The sequence below is a fragment of the Tyto alba genome, unplaced genomic scaffold (assembly GCF_018691265.1).
Source record: "Tyto alba isolate M040663 unplaced genomic scaffold, T.alba_DEE_v4.0 Super-Scaffold_6, whole genome shotgun sequence".
NCBI lineage: Eukaryota > Metazoa > Chordata > Aves > Strigiformes > Tytonidae > Tyto > Tyto alba.
Genome location: NW_024881327.1, coordinates 7,015,728 through 7,032,380, shown reverse-complemented (window position 1 = coordinate 7,032,380; position 16,653 = coordinate 7,015,728). Strand labels below are relative to the sequence as shown.

At 38.4% G+C, this 16,653-nt stretch overlaps 1 protein-coding gene across 5 annotated transcripts in view; it reads left to right on the top strand.

Annotated features, from left to right (window-relative positions):
* The window catches only part of GLRB (glycine receptor beta), a 52,247-nt gene that overhangs the window by 17,461 nt on the left and 18,133 nt on the right, over nucleotides 1-16,653 (top strand). For 4 of the 5 annotated variants that reach the window (XM_042808244.1, XM_042808243.1, XM_033007263.2 and 1 more), the window contains 4 exons: nucleotides 5,942-6,171; nucleotides 8,904-8,986; nucleotides 11,631-11,771; nucleotides 15,175-15,327. In XM_042808244.1, coding sequence (XP_042664178.1) covers nucleotides 5,942-6,171; nucleotides 8,904-8,986; nucleotides 11,631-11,771; nucleotides 15,175-15,327 — 607 coding nt within the window. The remainder of the gene's footprint in view (nucleotides 1-5,941; nucleotides 6,172-8,903; nucleotides 8,987-11,630; nucleotides 11,772-15,174; nucleotides 15,328-16,653) is intronic. The other variant, XM_042808245.1, reaches the window with a different exon arrangement.

Below are 16,653 nucleotides of genomic sequence, written 5' to 3'. Positions count from 1 at the left end.
CCCTTCCTGCTGGAGTGGGTATTGGATCCTGTGGACATCCAGGAACCACTGCTTACTCGGGGATAGACTGGTACTTGTCTTCAGATGGTCTGGGTAATGCACCAGACAGTAGAAGAAAGTCCCTTAGACTAGGTGTCCTGGGTTGAGTGAGTGGTGGAGTTTTTTGGTGGCAGGGGAGGGGGCTATCGGGGCAGCCCCCTGTGAGAAGCTTCTAGAAGCTCCCCCAGCTCCACGTCAGCTCCACTTCTGTTTGGGAAATTGAGCCAATCGGCTGCGCCTCTGCGATAACGTATTTAAGAAGGGACGTGGTGACGGGCAGTGGGACTGGTGAGGAGGAGTTGCTGCAGCTGCATGAACACCAAGGTCAGTGGAGGAACGGAGGAAGAAAGGAGGGGGGAGATGTGCCGGAGCAGAGACCTCCCTGTATCCTGTGGGGAGACGGCAGGGCGGCCCCCCCTGCCACCCATGGAGATCTACGGTGGAGCAGACATTGATGTATGGCCTGTGGCTTCTGCTTGGGATAATCAAGGTTCTGTGCCCGAAGAAGGCCGGGGTCTCATGGGAAAAGGCAGCCCCGCTGCTGTAATTCAGTGCTGGGAGGATTGCAGCATGCGGGGGAGTCCCACGCCGGAGCAGCTCGGGAAGGGCTGCAGCCGTGGGAGAGAATCCAGTCGGAGGAAGTTAGTGACCCATGACGGAGCAGTGTGGGGAACGCTGCGACCCATGGGAGGAATTCATGTCGGAGAAAGTTTGTGGAGGACTGTCTCCTGTGAGAGGGGGACCACGATGGAGCAGGAGGAACAAGTTCCAGACACTCCCCTCACCGAAGAGAAGGGAAGTGGCAGCGCTGCCTGCACCCCCCATTCCCTGCCCCTGCGCCCCTGGGGGAGGAGGTAGAGCTATCGGGAGCAGAGCTGAGCCCGGGAAGAAGGGAGGGGTGGGGGGAAGGTGTTCTCAAGATGTGGCAATGCTTCTCACTGTCCTACTCTGTTATGTGTTGTTAGTGTCTGTAATAAATGTATGTTCTTTTTTTCTTCCCCTAACGAGTCTGCCTTTTGCTCGTGATCATAAAGGGGAATTTTTCCCCATCCCAGTCCTATCTCAAACCCCAAGCCTGGCTCTCTGTCCCTTCTCATTGCCGGAGGGGAAGGGAGAGAGAGCTGCTGCATTGTGGTTGGCTGCCAACCAGGCCTAAACCACTACACTAGGAAAAAGCTTGTACCTCTGGAATCACAGGAAAAGTGTTTCCTGGAGCTGAGGCACCACGTCTGTGAAGGACCAGAGGAGCCTCTTGCTTTCAGAGAGGAGAGACATTTGCAGGCAGTAACAGAACTGCTGAAAGAGTTTCTTCAGTGTTGGAGAAGAGAGTAGCTGTCTACATCTCTACTGTCTCAGGTGCTGGTGTGAATCACGAGGAATATTGATTTATTTACTATCTAAAGTTACGAGAAGCTACTAAACTGGTTAGATTGATATCATTACTGATACTAAAATCTTTGAAATAATCTATTTCTAAGTATTTCAGTCAGTGTAGCGTTGTGATGATTCTTGGGTCTGTAGCCACTTCTGTCTGTAATAGCTGAATTTATAGGTTTTTGCAAAACCTATGTGGGTGTAAAGCGTCCTGTTTTAGCCAGGCTAAATTCCTTCTTTTGAAAGAAAATAACCATGGGTGCTGGGTGATTGGAATTGATGTGGTGGTAGAAGCCCCAGTGAACAAATGTGCAGAGTGCCAGTGAGAAAAGGCCATTCAGCACGCTGGTCTCCTTTTCTTGAGCAGGATGTTAAAAGAGATGCAGAAGGAAATGTCTTCAACAAGATGTCCTGTATCCCACTCTTAGACCTCTCTCTGAAATACCCAACTCTGGGCTTCATGTCTGGAACTTCTAACTAGTCAACAGGCTCCCAGCGTCCCTCACCTTGACATTGTGGTCTCTGGTTCTGATGGCTCCTCATGCATTTCAGGAATTCCACAAAATTATTTTCAATTATTTTTCTCTTGCTGTCCTTCTGGTCCCACAGCAATTGCAGTTGTAGCCCTGCAGTTGGCTCATCCTCAACAAAAAAGAGCAGAGATTACCTCCCACTGAGGTAGAGTCCACTTGGTTTAAGAGAGAAGGGAATTTCGTTATAGAAAAGCATCGATAGATTTGAAGTTACACTGGTTTGAAGGAAGATAGGATCCATAGTGTGCCCAGAAGCCTGTACTGCTTTAATCAAGCCCTTGTGAAGTAACTGAAGGGTAAATGTTTGCTCTGTGTTTAGAAAGGGTACTGTCCATGTGTTGTTTAAATGCTTGAGAGAATTGTGGTATTTTCACACACTTATCAAACAAGTTACCTGGAAAAACTAAAAAAAAATAGCTAACTACTAAAAGAATAGGAATTTGTGCAGGTAGAATGGAGAAGAGCTTATACCAGAGCTGCAACCTTCCAGTAAGCTCCCTTTATCTTGAATCCTGTAACTTGTTTCCATTTAGAACATTAGACTACCTGTCTAGGATCCCCATGCTAAGTCTGCTTCTGATTTTGCACATGTTTTTTTTCACTGCAGATTTGTGGGATAACATAGTGATTCTTAGAAACATTTAGAAACTGCTGTAGACTGGATAACCTGTCAAGGATTCCTAGGGATTGATCTTTTCTGGTATAAATACCCATAGGACTATAATATTTTAGCTGTGATGATGATCTGACCCTCTGTCTACAGAATCTATTTTCAAGGTTTGTAGTTGCAGTGTAACCTTTCTTCAGTGTCTCAAATGGTGGAACACCACTTCCTTCTTCTCCTTTACTTTAAAACCTTGCAGAAAGGTCTTTTTAATATATATAAAGGAAAATTCGGTTTCCCTATTTCAATCTTAAAAATGCCATTTTCTACTTTATTAGAGGAAAGTGCTACTATGCTTCCTTTCTTTGCGTGAGTGCGGTTCATTTAGAAAGAGCCTTTAATGATCTTCTGTGTGCTTCAGTTTGCAGAGAGATATATTGGCTATGCCTGGTTTCTGGCCTGAGTTTTTCTGGCCACGTGCCCACTGTTTAGTAGCCTGCATTTGAAATATTTCCTAGAATGCCTCCCCTTTCAACCTCCCTGAAAACAACTTGCCTTCTGTTGGAGTTTCATGGGAAAAACAAAGAATACTTCTGTGATTCTTTATACCTGCCAGGTCCTCCTAGATCCAAAGCTGATGAATATCTTTTCCACCCCTCACCCCTAGTTTCAGGCTTTTTAATTGCTATTTGACTGTCCTTCTGCAATATTCAAATAACGTTTGTAGAATGCATAGGAGGAAGACCATGTGCTTCATGCAGACCACTTCTCCAGCCCCTATTGAACCTAATTATAATGCACATACTGAATCTTAAAATTCATTGCTCAAATTTCAGAAGACTGGTTGCAGTCTTTCAAAATAGATGTGTACCAGATCATAGTCTATACTGCCGCCAGATGCTGTAATAGTTCATATTCTTCTAAGAAGAAGCCCTTTTGCACATCATTGTCTGGCTAGCCACTGTATCCGGACCTCTTTGCTTCCTTCTACATTTTCTGTATTGCCTCACAGATGTGGTGGCCTTCCTCTTCAGGTATCCCCTGGTAAAAGTTTCTAGTCATTTGGGTAGGTCTGAGCCTACCTATTTTTATGTTAATGGGATTTTTCTTCCATTGACTTAAATAGGAACAGAATCAAGTTCTTCAAATGTCACAACATCCCATTGTTTGGTATATTTGAGTTCATTTGTACTAGAGCAAGGAAGGAAATAAAATAACATCTACCTGATCTTACTTCCAATTCTTATTTTGCCAGTGCATTCAGCTTTTCAGTGATGTAAACATCTCCTTCTTCTGAGTGGATAAGCTGAAGGCAAGTGTTGGACACCACTTATCATTTGCCTGTGGCTTTGAGAAGGCACCTTATTTTGTTAAAATCAGGGTAATGCACTTGTTTATGGGGAAATTAATTGTTGGTGTAATGAATAGTGTAATGCTTCTGGGCATGAATAGTATGCAGTATTTATCTCATATGGTTTAAAGTAATTGTCTTTACTGAGACAAGAAATGCATATGGAATGGGAACTTGAGCAAGAAGCAAGTAAGGTAAATTTTCAATTACATCATACAATTATATACATATAATTGAAAAGATGCTTTCTGAATGTCATGGCACACAAACCTGGCACACTGAGATAATGACCTGAATTCCCTCCTGTTCTGAAGCTTCTCTATGAGAGCCTTCCAGTACAAAGTCACTTCATATTAACTATTATTTTATATTTCTTCTTTACTTTGGCAAGATAATATAGGTCTTTGTATAAATAAGACTCAGACAACATTTTTTTTTTTTTAAATGGACTGCCACCAAGTAACATATTTCTCAGAACTATGCATATTAATAAATACTGCCTCAGATCTTTCTACTTAGTTTTGATGCTTTGCTTTCCCTAACAATGCAGTAAGGATCTGACAGGTGGACTGGACATGGGAAAGTGGGCACCATATTCCAATTAACAGGGTAATTCAACAGGGTAAATTATTGTGCATGAGATCTTAGCCAGGTAAACTCCTTCCTGTTGGAGTTAGCATGACTGTCTCAACATGGCACTTGCTTCGGACTGTAAATGTGTACATTGTAGTAAGTACAACAGAAGAGAACTCATGTTGTATCAACAGAAAAATATGTAAGAGGACATTAACATGTAAGATAAACAACTTCATAAAATCAGTTCGTTAGGCAGAATACACTGACAAACCAAAAATGTGTTGAGAACCTTCAGTCACAGATTTGTAGCATTTTGCTCTAATTGTAAAGCAGTAGCAGTGGTTTCAATGCTCTGAAAGACACAGCCCTTATCTCAAGATGCTTTGTACCTAACAGACAATTCTGAAAAAGCAAAACATACCACATAAGACAACTAGGAAGACTGGAGATAGAAGTTATCTTACATGCAGAATTTTGGTTTATTTGTGTTTTTTTGTAATTTTATTTCAACAATACCTTCATTATTTTTCTGTATGTGATCTTCCTAGTTTACATACACATAAAAAAGAGGCACTGGCTTAAATGTAAATGTAAAAAGCAAAAAGACTTAGAGGTAAGACTGAAAAATGGTAACTGACATACTGGGTCAGATTTTTCTTTTGGATGCACACAGCTTTCACTAAGGACAGAATGCCTGTGGGTCTCGTTTTGCCATAAGACACATGCTCCTCCAATTCCTGAAGGCAAAATTGGGTTCTCACTGAGCATGGATCTACTACTGTCCATCCTTGAGCAAGAGTCCTGCTGAATCCAAGCCTTAATTTTGTCTTTTTGAGACCTATTCTGTTTCTGATTTCATACATGCTACCTCAGTACTTGTGTTGCAAGCTGGTATCAGTTTTCTTCCGTTACCAAAACAGTCCCAAATCAAGGTCTGAGGATGTATTCTGGATGTGTAGTGTAACATCTATTAACTATCTGGTCTGTTTTTTGCTTTTATAGTGTGATATTTTGCCATCAGTGTGGCACTTAACCAAATGGAAAGTAAAATAGAATTTACACTCGCAGAATATCCTGATAGCAGTGATGTTGTATCTACTGCCTGCAGCAATTTAGTGTAGTCAAGCTATGGCCTCTCTCTGCCCTGCTGCATGCTTTTCTTTATGTCTACGTAACAGGGGGCTGCTATCAAGGGGATGAAAAAATGATCCCGGGGGGGACAATTTAGTCCTTTTTTTAAAGAAAGTTACTATATGCAAAACATGAGTGAGACATAATCTACGTATTTATAGTAAAGTCTATTAACACTTATTAATGTCATTTGAAGAGTGATTACTGTCTTTGTGATTGAAAAATCAGGGCATAAATTGTTTTGCTCTTCAGTGTCTGATAGAATGGTTCTTTCTCTGTAGGTTATTGGCTAGACTTTTGGCTAGTCTAATATGTATGTATCCTTCCTGTCAGGATTATAGAGTCAACATCTTTCTAAGACAGAAGTGGAATGACCCCAGACTCAAACTGCCCAACGACTGGAGAGGTTCAGATACGCTGACAGTGGACCCAACTATGTTCAAATGTCTTTGGAAGCCAGACTTATTCTTTGCAAATGAAAAAAATGCTAACTTCCATGATGTCACCCAAGAAAATATCCTTCTTTTTATATTTCGGGATGGAGATGTCCTAGTCAGCATGAGGTATTTTACTGATATATTTCTACTCTTTTTTCTAATGGCTTGATATGGGAAATATATGTTGTATTAGACTTAATAACATAGTACAGTTTATGGCTAATATTCAAATTTATATGACAGTCTGTAGGCAATAATACAATAAATGAAATGTGTGTGAAGAAATCAGATTAAGGTGTTTTAAAGCATGTCAGTTGAGAGCACAGCAGCTACAAGAACTTTGAAGTGTGTTTATGTTTGTACGTCGTGTTAACCTAACACGTTAAGTAAACTAGTATTATTGGAAACAAATTTTAAACCCTTTTTATAATTGCTTAGATTCCTGGAAGCATAGTGAAATGGATAAGATACCTGAAGTGAAGCCTTCAGCAAAACAATGTCATTTGCACACCACTCGAATTTCTACATCAACCAAAGAAAATTATGATTACTTACTAACGATATAGGGGAAGGCAGAAATTATAAAATTTGTGAATATAAATGTATTGCAAAAGTATGGGGACATAATCCTGATGAAGTTCTCTGCCTTACTAGGTACAGGTTTTTTTCAGAAGACCCAAAAATATTGTTTGATTTCATGCAATTAACACATACTTTTTTGTGGTTTGACTTGATTTATCAAATGTATACACCATGTCATAAAAATAACCATCCACTGAAAATAGCAAGTTGGTTGATCAAAAAGGTTCTCATAGTGAATTACAGATCTGGAGAGTGTATGGATACAATGGTTTGTAGGGATTAGGGTCAATTTCCTAACAGTGAGTGAATTTTCTTCTGATGTGAACTGGAACATACTGACCCAGTCGAGGAGAAAACAGTCACCCGAATATATTGTAACTTTACCGTTAAGAGGGAACTACTTCTGCAATTATGGTCACATGAGCTATTTCTTCCTGGACTAGAAGTGGCTAGGAAAAAAGAAGGAAGATGGGAGAGTGTGGGTTCTTTTTTGCTCATTCCAAATCACTCTGAGAAAACTCAATCTCAAGAATTTTGCCAACAGTGACCAGAAAGGGAAATATTTTGGACAATCAAAGCACTTAATTTGTGTCAACCTGCACGTCCTGGTTCTGATTTCAGTTGTTTCTATAGGAGATTTTGAAGTCTGCAGAAATTAATATTTCAAAACAGAAAATCACTTTCAGCTATAAAAGAAACTTCAGATTTGAAATAGCAAATGTTAAATGAAACTGCAACTTTTTCCAGGTATTTGTCCAGGTTGCAGCTATTCAAAAATGAGCGTATTTCAGTCAGTAGGTTAGGTTAGTGAATAGTGAATATTGAATTAATACTAACAGAAGCGTCTCTGATGGAAAAATTAATTCCTGAAAACTTCCAACTATCAAAACCATATTCAGTAAAGATTGAAATTAATGTAATCCTCAAAAAATATTCTGTTGATTTTAATAATACACTATGTTCATAAATGATATGTGTGCAGGTAAGATGAATTTTTTGAGGCACTGTGGTTTGGTGGCATGCTACTAAGATTTTAATTTTAAAAAATACATAATTGCTGTGCCTTGTATGTTTAGTTTGTCATATATTATCACATATAAATGAAAGAAGGTCTGGTTATCAAAATACATGAATGATAAAATGCATGTGAGAGGAAGCTCTTAACCTGCAGAAATAGTTAAGAATTAGGAAACTGAATGTAGGAATAAACAGGTAGTGCTCACATGAGGGGAGGTAAGTAGTAGAGTCCCACAGAAAAATATCTTCTGGACCCTATGCTGTTCAGCATAAATCATCTGAAAGACTATGAATTGGCAGGAGCTTTTGATGATGCCACAATATTCAGGATAGTAAAAATAAGATACAACGGTGAGAATTACAAATTAATCTAATGACTAGGCAACAAAGTATGAGATGAAATCTGGTGTAAATAACTGAAAATTATGCACGTGGGAAAAAATTATTCTAATTTTACATAAAAACTGATTGGTTTTGAGGTAGTTATTACCAGTTAGGAAAATGATCTTTGGGTAATAATGGCTGTTTCTCTAAAAATGTCATCTAACAGCTCAGTACGGGTTGAGAAAGTGAATTGAATTCTAGGAAGTATTAGGGATTAAAGAGAACATCATGCCACTATATAAATTCATGCTATACTTGCATCTTGCATAAAAGGTGCAGTTCTGTTTTTTCCACTGCAAGAAGGGAGGCAAGGGTGATCAGAGATATGGAACATCATCCTTTATAAAGAACAGCTAAGCAAGGCAGAACTTTTCACACTGGAAAAAAAACAAGATAATTGAGGTTGTGGTGTAGAGGTCTCTAAATCATGAATGGCACAGAGAGAATGGACAGACATTGCTTTTTCACCTTCTTTTCCAGTAAAAGATCTATGAGACAGGTTTAAGATAGATAAAAGGAGATGATGTATGAAGCTTAGCTATGGCATTCCTTGCTGCAGGATGCTGTGTACGATTAAAGTTTACACAGATTCCAGAAAGCAACTGGAAGCAAAGCAGCTTCTTGGAGGGAAAAAAGTGTGTCGAAGTCCCTTGAAGACTGAATCATCACTTCTGGTTTAGGGAGTCCTTGAGGTTCAACTTTTGGGAGTCTGCTGGATAGCTGGAGAAATATAATTTCCTGATTGCTATAGTCTCATATTCTTCTTCAGGAGTCTGCCATTGGCCACTGCTGGAGACAAGACTCTGTTCTGTATGGGCCTTTGGTTTAGTTATTCTTATGACTTATATGTATTTTTTCCACTTCTGTATTTTCAGATTGTCTATTACTCTGTCATGCCCTTTGGACTTGACCTTGTTTCCTATGGATACACAGCGCTGCAAGATGCAATTGGAAAGCTGTATGTGAAGCAGTCTGTGCATAAAAACAGTTGCCTTCTAGGCAAACAGAAAATGATCAGTTCTGTATTGTTCATGTCAACATTTGTAATGAATCTTGAAATTAATATTCACTGGTTCCTACCAATTTACATTTCTCTATCAAAAATGTTTCTTATGGTTATGGCACCATGAATTCTGTTTTTAGCTTTTGCTGGCAAACATAGTGACAGCTGATGAGTTTTATAAAACCATTTACGATGTAATTTGAAAAAAAGTATCCATGTTTTCACCAGGTAGTTTTTGCTTCCACAGCCTGTGCTGCCTTGTAGCTTCTTAGGGTCCAATTTATCCCCTTGCATTGATGATGCATGCTATTGTTTGAAACTTTTGCTACAGTACTGAAGGAGAAGTATTTGATGCTAATGCATTAAGAGCATTTAATATGAAACCTTTTGAAACGGGTTTCAAGATGTGTTGTGAATTCAGTCAGGCACGTCTCCCTTACCAGTCCTGTGTCTCTAGGTGATTTGATCTTATGAAGGGGCAACGAGGTCTCATCTCTGAAGGACTTCATGCCATGCTGGAAGTTGCAGCCAAAATGTTTCTGAAACCCATCATCTTTCCTGCTCCCCAAGTACAAGGGTTCCTACTCAAGTACAGCCTTTTCCCAATACTCAGATCCCTGGAGACCCCGCTTGCATGATAATTCTGTTTTCCTGAATAAGGACAGGTGTGAAGCAGAGAGAAGGAAGGTGGCTTGTTCCATCCTGTTCCTGCTATAATACAAAAACTTTGTTTAGTTGTTACTCCACCAGGTATGGTGGAGAAGGTGAGATTAGGGGAGGGAAGACAAAACCGAAGAAAGAGCAAGGTTAATCAAAGTTAAGCAAGGCATCCCAGTGGGGACAAGTGTAATAGCACTAATGATACCAGAGCTTTACAATTTAGTTTTTGATTGCCAGCTTTTACCTTTAGAATTGTAGTATGTCTATAGTAGTTTTGCCCATCACTAATATGTATATACATTAGCTGAAGTAAATTCATGGCAAACCCAAATCAGATTGGGGTTAAGCTGGAATTAGACAGTAATATGAATGGAAGTTTGCTCAAGCTTTCTCAGTCTGGGTTGCTTTACAAGCACTGCAAGGTTTAGTTATTCAAGGAAGAACTACTCATAAAAGAATTCTCAATAACTTTATTTAAATAACCTTATTATCTCTCCATGCTAAGTTGATATACTAAAATTCAGGAGGAATTTGCTCCTTTGGAAAGACAGTGTGCACTAAACGTTCTTCTGCCTTTTAATTTACTTGTCAAAAGTAAGAATGGTACCTGTGACCTCCTATCTGTCCCTCCAGTTCCAACAGTGGGCTTGCTTTCCCTGTTAGCCACTGGTAGTTTTATTCTACTTACTTTATTTTCAAATTAATATTTTGTTTCTAGTTGCTAGATTTCCAAAACAAAAAAGGCTGCCGGTTATTAAGCTGTTCTCGTATCTGCAGTTATGATCCCCAGTTCTACACATTCCCTATAGACAAAATTTTTACTGTCCAGTAATTGTTATCATAAAGGATCTTGGCAGTTTTGTGATTTGATGTATGTTGTAAGGTGGTGAGACTGATTTTATGAATGAAGCATTAAAACAACTAATTGTTTTTTTATATTATCTTCCATCATGAAGTTTTGAGACACTGTGATTTTTATTAAGTTGTGAATCTTACAGAAGTTATCTTATGAACAGCTTACCTTTTTTAATCACAGCTGTTTTTCAAAGATTAAAAAAAAAATCTGTCTAATGCCTCTGGAAAAAAGAATGGTTCTTTAAGCATTTTTCAGAGGCGTTGAATTGTGAAACACTGCATTCCAACTCCATCTTTTATATGTTTCCCCATCTCTGTTCCCGTTTAACACACATTATCTCTGTTTGAATTAAGTTAATCCTTAATAAACAGCAGGTAGCAGAAAATATGGGATGTAAAATGATTATTATGATTATGCATATTTAATCAATGTTGCTTTATGCTTGAATATTGTGAGCATAACTTCCACTGTCTCTCACTTGGTGGTGGTGTATATATCGTGATTTAGACCCTCAGAAGGTCTGCTGAAGCCTGCCCATACTCAGGAGATCATGAAGGCACTGAATTGATTTCAGTAAGACTATAAATCTACTTAAATTCCTGGTCAAGTATTTCCTGAATAGCATGGCTCTCATGAATCGGGGCCTTTAATTTGAGCAACTAAGCAGGAAGGTTGTTTTACACAAAAACCAAGATTGATCACAGTAATTGAGTTGTTCTTTTGAAGTTACCAGGACTTGTGAGTGCCGATAAAGTTCAGTGTATTTTTCCTGCTTTGCTGGAGTATGAATGAATATGGAGGCTTCACAGCTGTGGAGAACAGAGCTTTGCTTTCTTTGTTTAAACAGTAAGCACTATAACAAACACCTCTTAATCAGTGTAATATTTCTGATAATGCAGTGTTCCACCCAGCAAGTCCTAGTTTAGGCCTACATGAAAATTCAGTTGTGGATTATTTCATTTTTGTATTTAATTCTTTGAACAGGAAATAGAAAGAGTAAAAGAGTACAATACATATATGCTAGATTTTCTTGCAGAGTTTACGAGGGTTCTTTAAATGATTATTATTATTTTGTTCTTGTAGTTGGCTACACAACTGATGACTTACGGTTTATCTGGCAGTCTGGAGATCCTGTACAGCTAGAGAAAATCGCTCTGCCTCAGTTTGATATTAAAAAGGAGGATATTGAATATGGTAACTGTACCAAGTATTACAAAGGCACAGGTAGGTAATATAAGTTATTTCCTTGGTAAAAAACTTCAAGCTTCCTTCAATTACTGTTTATAGTTATTGGTTAGTATTCCAGTTCTTGTTTTACATTTCATGGGATAAAATGGACTTCTTTTTAACTGTTAGTTTATAAAATAGTAACTATCATGTGTGATTACTGCAAACTAATTCAAATATAGAAACATCTAGGTTGAAGATGAGAATAAATGTTTGTCTTGGGTTTCCTAACATGTCTTGTCATCATACTATTACCATTTTGTTTCTATAGTCCTAATACTCATTTCTGCTTGCAATTGTCTAACTTTTCTGAAAGGATGTTCACATAGAATTATACCAGTTATAACAAAGCAAGATAATTTTTGTTTTCTGGTTCAACCTTGTTCCAGAAGTGGGTAGTATTAGAGTGCAACTTAAAATGCTTTGCCCTGCAGGTTCTTCCTTTCTTTAAGTGTTCTGGAAAGTCTGTCATTATCAAAAACGTCTTATAATCCTCAGCCTTGTATTTATTTAATCCTATGATTATTTTCTGATTGTGGGCACAAATTTATCTAATGGTTTATGTAGTCTGGCTTCTAATGATTTCTCTTTTCTACCTCAATTGATTCCTGCCTATAATTATATCCAAAGCTACTCACATAGTGTAGCAACTGCAAGACTTTCTACAACAGAAGTCGGCAGGGTGTATTTTAGTCAGTGCTTTGGCATCATATGAATAAATCCCCCATTAAGATTCAGTGAGGATGTCTGTGGCACTGCAGCTTCCTCAGAGGATCCTCTACAAGTTTCTCATTGACTATTCAGCTGAAGTCAAGGGTATGTTACTTGCTGTTGCTCCTGAGCTAGATCCCAAGTCTGAATCTCAAGTAACCTTAGTAGATCTCAGAGTTAAGAAATTTAACTTAAAAAGGATAATGAAGAGTGAAATGGGGTTTGCTTTTTAACTGCAAAATGGGTGAATTCTTGGCCTAACTATGTAATCCATCATCTCGGGTGATTTACCCTTTGTAAATAATATGAGATAAGCTCTGTTCAGGAAAATTCTGCATTTGTGAAAGCACAACCAAAAACTGGCAGTGATTACATTGAAAACTAAGTCAGGATATGGTAGAAGCTTGCTTAGCAGTGAGAAGAATATTTTATTCTTAATTAAACAATGAATGTAATGAAAAGGATAGGCTATAAAGTAGTAAAAAATTAAAAGGATGAATCTTGCATTTCTAAAATAAAATTTATACCAATGGTAAAATTGGAGAGCTTACATTCTGTTTGGGGGAAAATGGATTACTTACTCAAGATTGTTATCTTGTTAGTGAAGTTATTCTCATCATTTTGAGTTTTGCCCTAAATCTAAAATTAATAATCTAAAAAATATTTAGATATTTTTGGTATTTTTAAGAACCTTAAAAAAAAAATCTAAGAATTGTACATTTTACCATTAAACAGGAAAGAAAATTAGGAGTGTTCTCTCAGGTTTCAGTACCTCGTGACCATAAATTGAAATGACACTGTACTCAGAAAAATGGTCACATTTTATGCGTGTGTGTGTGATTTGAACATTAAAGAAAGAACATGAGAAAACCATTAGAGTATGTGGAGTGACAACATGACATTTTTCAAGTTTTCCCAATTCTCTTATTGCAAATCTTTTTTGTTTAAAAACTGAGAAAATCCATGTTAATCTCATAATCAAGACTGGAATTAACACTTCATTAATGTGAATAGAATATTTTAGTACTCTGAAGTATTTTTAAAGGGTGTTTTCAGTAATCAGTAGTTGTTTGATTGACTTTAAATTCTTATACTGCACATACTTAAAAAAGCAGATTTTGCATACATAGTTAAAATCAGTTAGGGTTTTGTCAGGTAATCAAGACGCAGTGTTGCATGTAGAAGCAAATTTTCAAAATTATGGCTTATGTAGGAGATTCTTTCCTGTTGTTAAGAACTTAATCTTTACTGCCTATTTACTTCAACTGACAATTTATCATACCTACCTAAGCAGAAAGAGGGTAAACAAATTTGAGGTGACTTTTTGGGGCAATAAATTGAATATTTAAATTTGCAAATTGCCTGTTTGTTTATCAATACGTATGACAGTTCCAAATAGGCACCTCACGAACTGAATAGTGAGGGCATTAGATACAATTCTCCGCCTGATTAAAGATGATGCAAAAGCATACGGAATGCATTTCTGACATAAAGCAAACAAATAAAGATTTTGAAGTTCATCCTTCATTTGCAAATAAAAACCTAAAAGTATCTGGAAACTATTTAGAAATTATAACAGCTCATTGAAGAGGATAGAATGAACTATAAAATGCCATATAGTGTCTTCCACACAAGAAAATTTTTCCTTAATGTTTTATTGTTTTGTTATTTTGGTTATTGTATGCCCAAACAGCATTTTTAAGATGACTTATCATTCTGTGGCACTTAACTGACAAAATGTAGATGATAAACAGATATATTTTGACAGATACTATCTTCTAAATTTGCTTTCCACCAACTTTATTTATAGATATAGACTGATCTAAATTTTTAGATTGTTGTAATATAACATAGGAATGCCTTTTCCTTGTGATAGCATAATTTATGACATCGTTTTTACAATGCTACTATGTTAATATTAACATAAAAATGCCAGTTCTGCTGAGAGAAAATATGAACAGAAGTTGTTTTCTGATTATCGGTCTTCCTGATCCATCTGTTATCTCCAGCAAAACCCCTGGTATCTGCAGCTTTATTTTTTATTGAATTCATCTTAACAGATATTTTCTGAAATGTTTGTGTGCTTTAGATACTCATTTTAGAAGATTTGAGGTGGTATTCCTTGTTTTCAAAATTTACAGTGTTTTTAGAGTCTTTTTTAAATCTGTACCAATTTTAGAAGTCACCGGTGCCAGCTTTCCGTACTGGGGGAATCTGCTTAGAGTTACATTCACCTCCGCTCTTTCCATTCTAAACTTTCTACCCCAAAGTTTCTTAATTCCATTTTTTGCAGAAATTAATGCAAAGTTAGCATTTTCAGATGACCTTAAGCTCGTATGACTGCTAAACCCATTGGTTTTATCTGAACCTCATCTTGAAGCCAGCATCAAGATGAGAGTCAGTTTAACTGCCTGTTACTGATGACTGATGCGCTGTGAGAAGACAGAGGGTGCCATGTAGAGCACAGGGAGTACCACATGCCTGACCACACTTGGCAGTTATATAGATCTGTGTTTTGAACATTTCTTTTTTTTTTTTTTTTAAAAAATTGTACTCTTTGCCTTCATAAAGAAAATCAAATCATTGAACTTTTGCTCTTAACTTAAATAGAAGAAGGCCTGGAAGATATGGAGCAGAAGAGGTTGACCTGCAAAGCACATTAAACTTTAATGCATTTATTTCTTTAAAGGTTATTACACTTGTGTAGAAGTAATCTTCACTTTAAGAAGACAAGTTGGATTTTACATGATGGGTGTTTATGCTCCTACACTGCTAATTGTTGTTCTATCCTGGCTGTCATTTTGGATCAATCCCGATGCAAGTGCTGCAAGAGTCCCACTGGGTAACCTGCGTTTACACATACCGTCACAATCCACTTTAACACCATTGAGCCATTCTCAGTTGCTTTGACAACATGACACTGGACACTGAAAGCAACTTCACTTCCATTATCCACTCATCATTTTCACTGAAACCTCCTCATTCCAAGTCCCGTAAAATCCACCTCTGCATTAAGACTTTGCTTGATAACGGTTCCAGCGTTTGTGTGAGAAGCACACTATCTCTGCTTCTCTCAACCTGGACAAATCTGATCTTATCCATGTACGGGTGATGCTGCAGACACACTGGCAATATGCAGTTTATAGGAATTTGAAAATCTGAATAATCAGCAAGAAAGAAGGATGATGAGTGAGGTTCTACATAGGTACCTCTTGGAGCAGTTTTTTCTGAAGATTAGTAGAAACAGAATGATGTCTGGAAGAGAATTAGCATCCTTGTTACCTGACTGGCTTTATTTCATTAGAAACTCAGTTCATGAGAGTACTTCAGGCTTGTGCGTTCATGCTGCTCAGCACAACACAGTAGGCAGGCCCTTCACTTATTATGAAATAGTAAGACCTGTAGTTAATAAAAACAATATTATCTTGACTAATTGGATTGTACATGGGACTCCAGCTCAGGGGTGGCCAAACCTGCTGACCCCAAGAGCTCAATGAAATGCAAAGCCAAGTTCTTGCATCCTGACACTTCTCCTATTTGGATTCCCTCCCCCATGCCGTGACCTCTCCTTCCTCATGCCCTGGCCTCCCCGTGCTCCCCTTTTTCTTGGCACTCCCACCTCCCCAAGTCCGTGCTTTACAAATCTTTTCCATGTCCCGGGAGGTTCAATGCACCTGTTTTCAAGACCCCACGGGTGCAGTTGCAGAATCCCTCCAGCCTTCCTCAGAAACCTCTCGCCCACACTTGAACCTCCACACCCTCACAGGACATGACTCCCGTGCAGCCTCACGTGCATGAACTTGTGTTGATAAGCATTGGAAAATCTTGGAGTCAGGACCTGCCACATCACGTTACCAGTCTGTCTGTGGTCTGCAGAGTCTTGCAGCAGTGGGTGGCTGAAATCTCCGTGTTAAGAGCCAGCTGGAGGAGGAATGGTGCTCAGTTTTGTTAAGTGGAAAAGTGGTCACATACCTCCTGGCCTAAGCCTCATTGCTCCCGCTTCAGGTCATCTACCATGCCTCTTTCTCCTCCAGTGATATGACAAGCAAAATAAACTAAGAGCTGCAAAACCCCCACAATTTAAGAAGGATGTTCAGATCTTTGAATGCGTCCAGAGGAGGCAACAGAGCTGGGGGGGGGCTGGGGGGCACGGGCTGTGAGGGGCGGC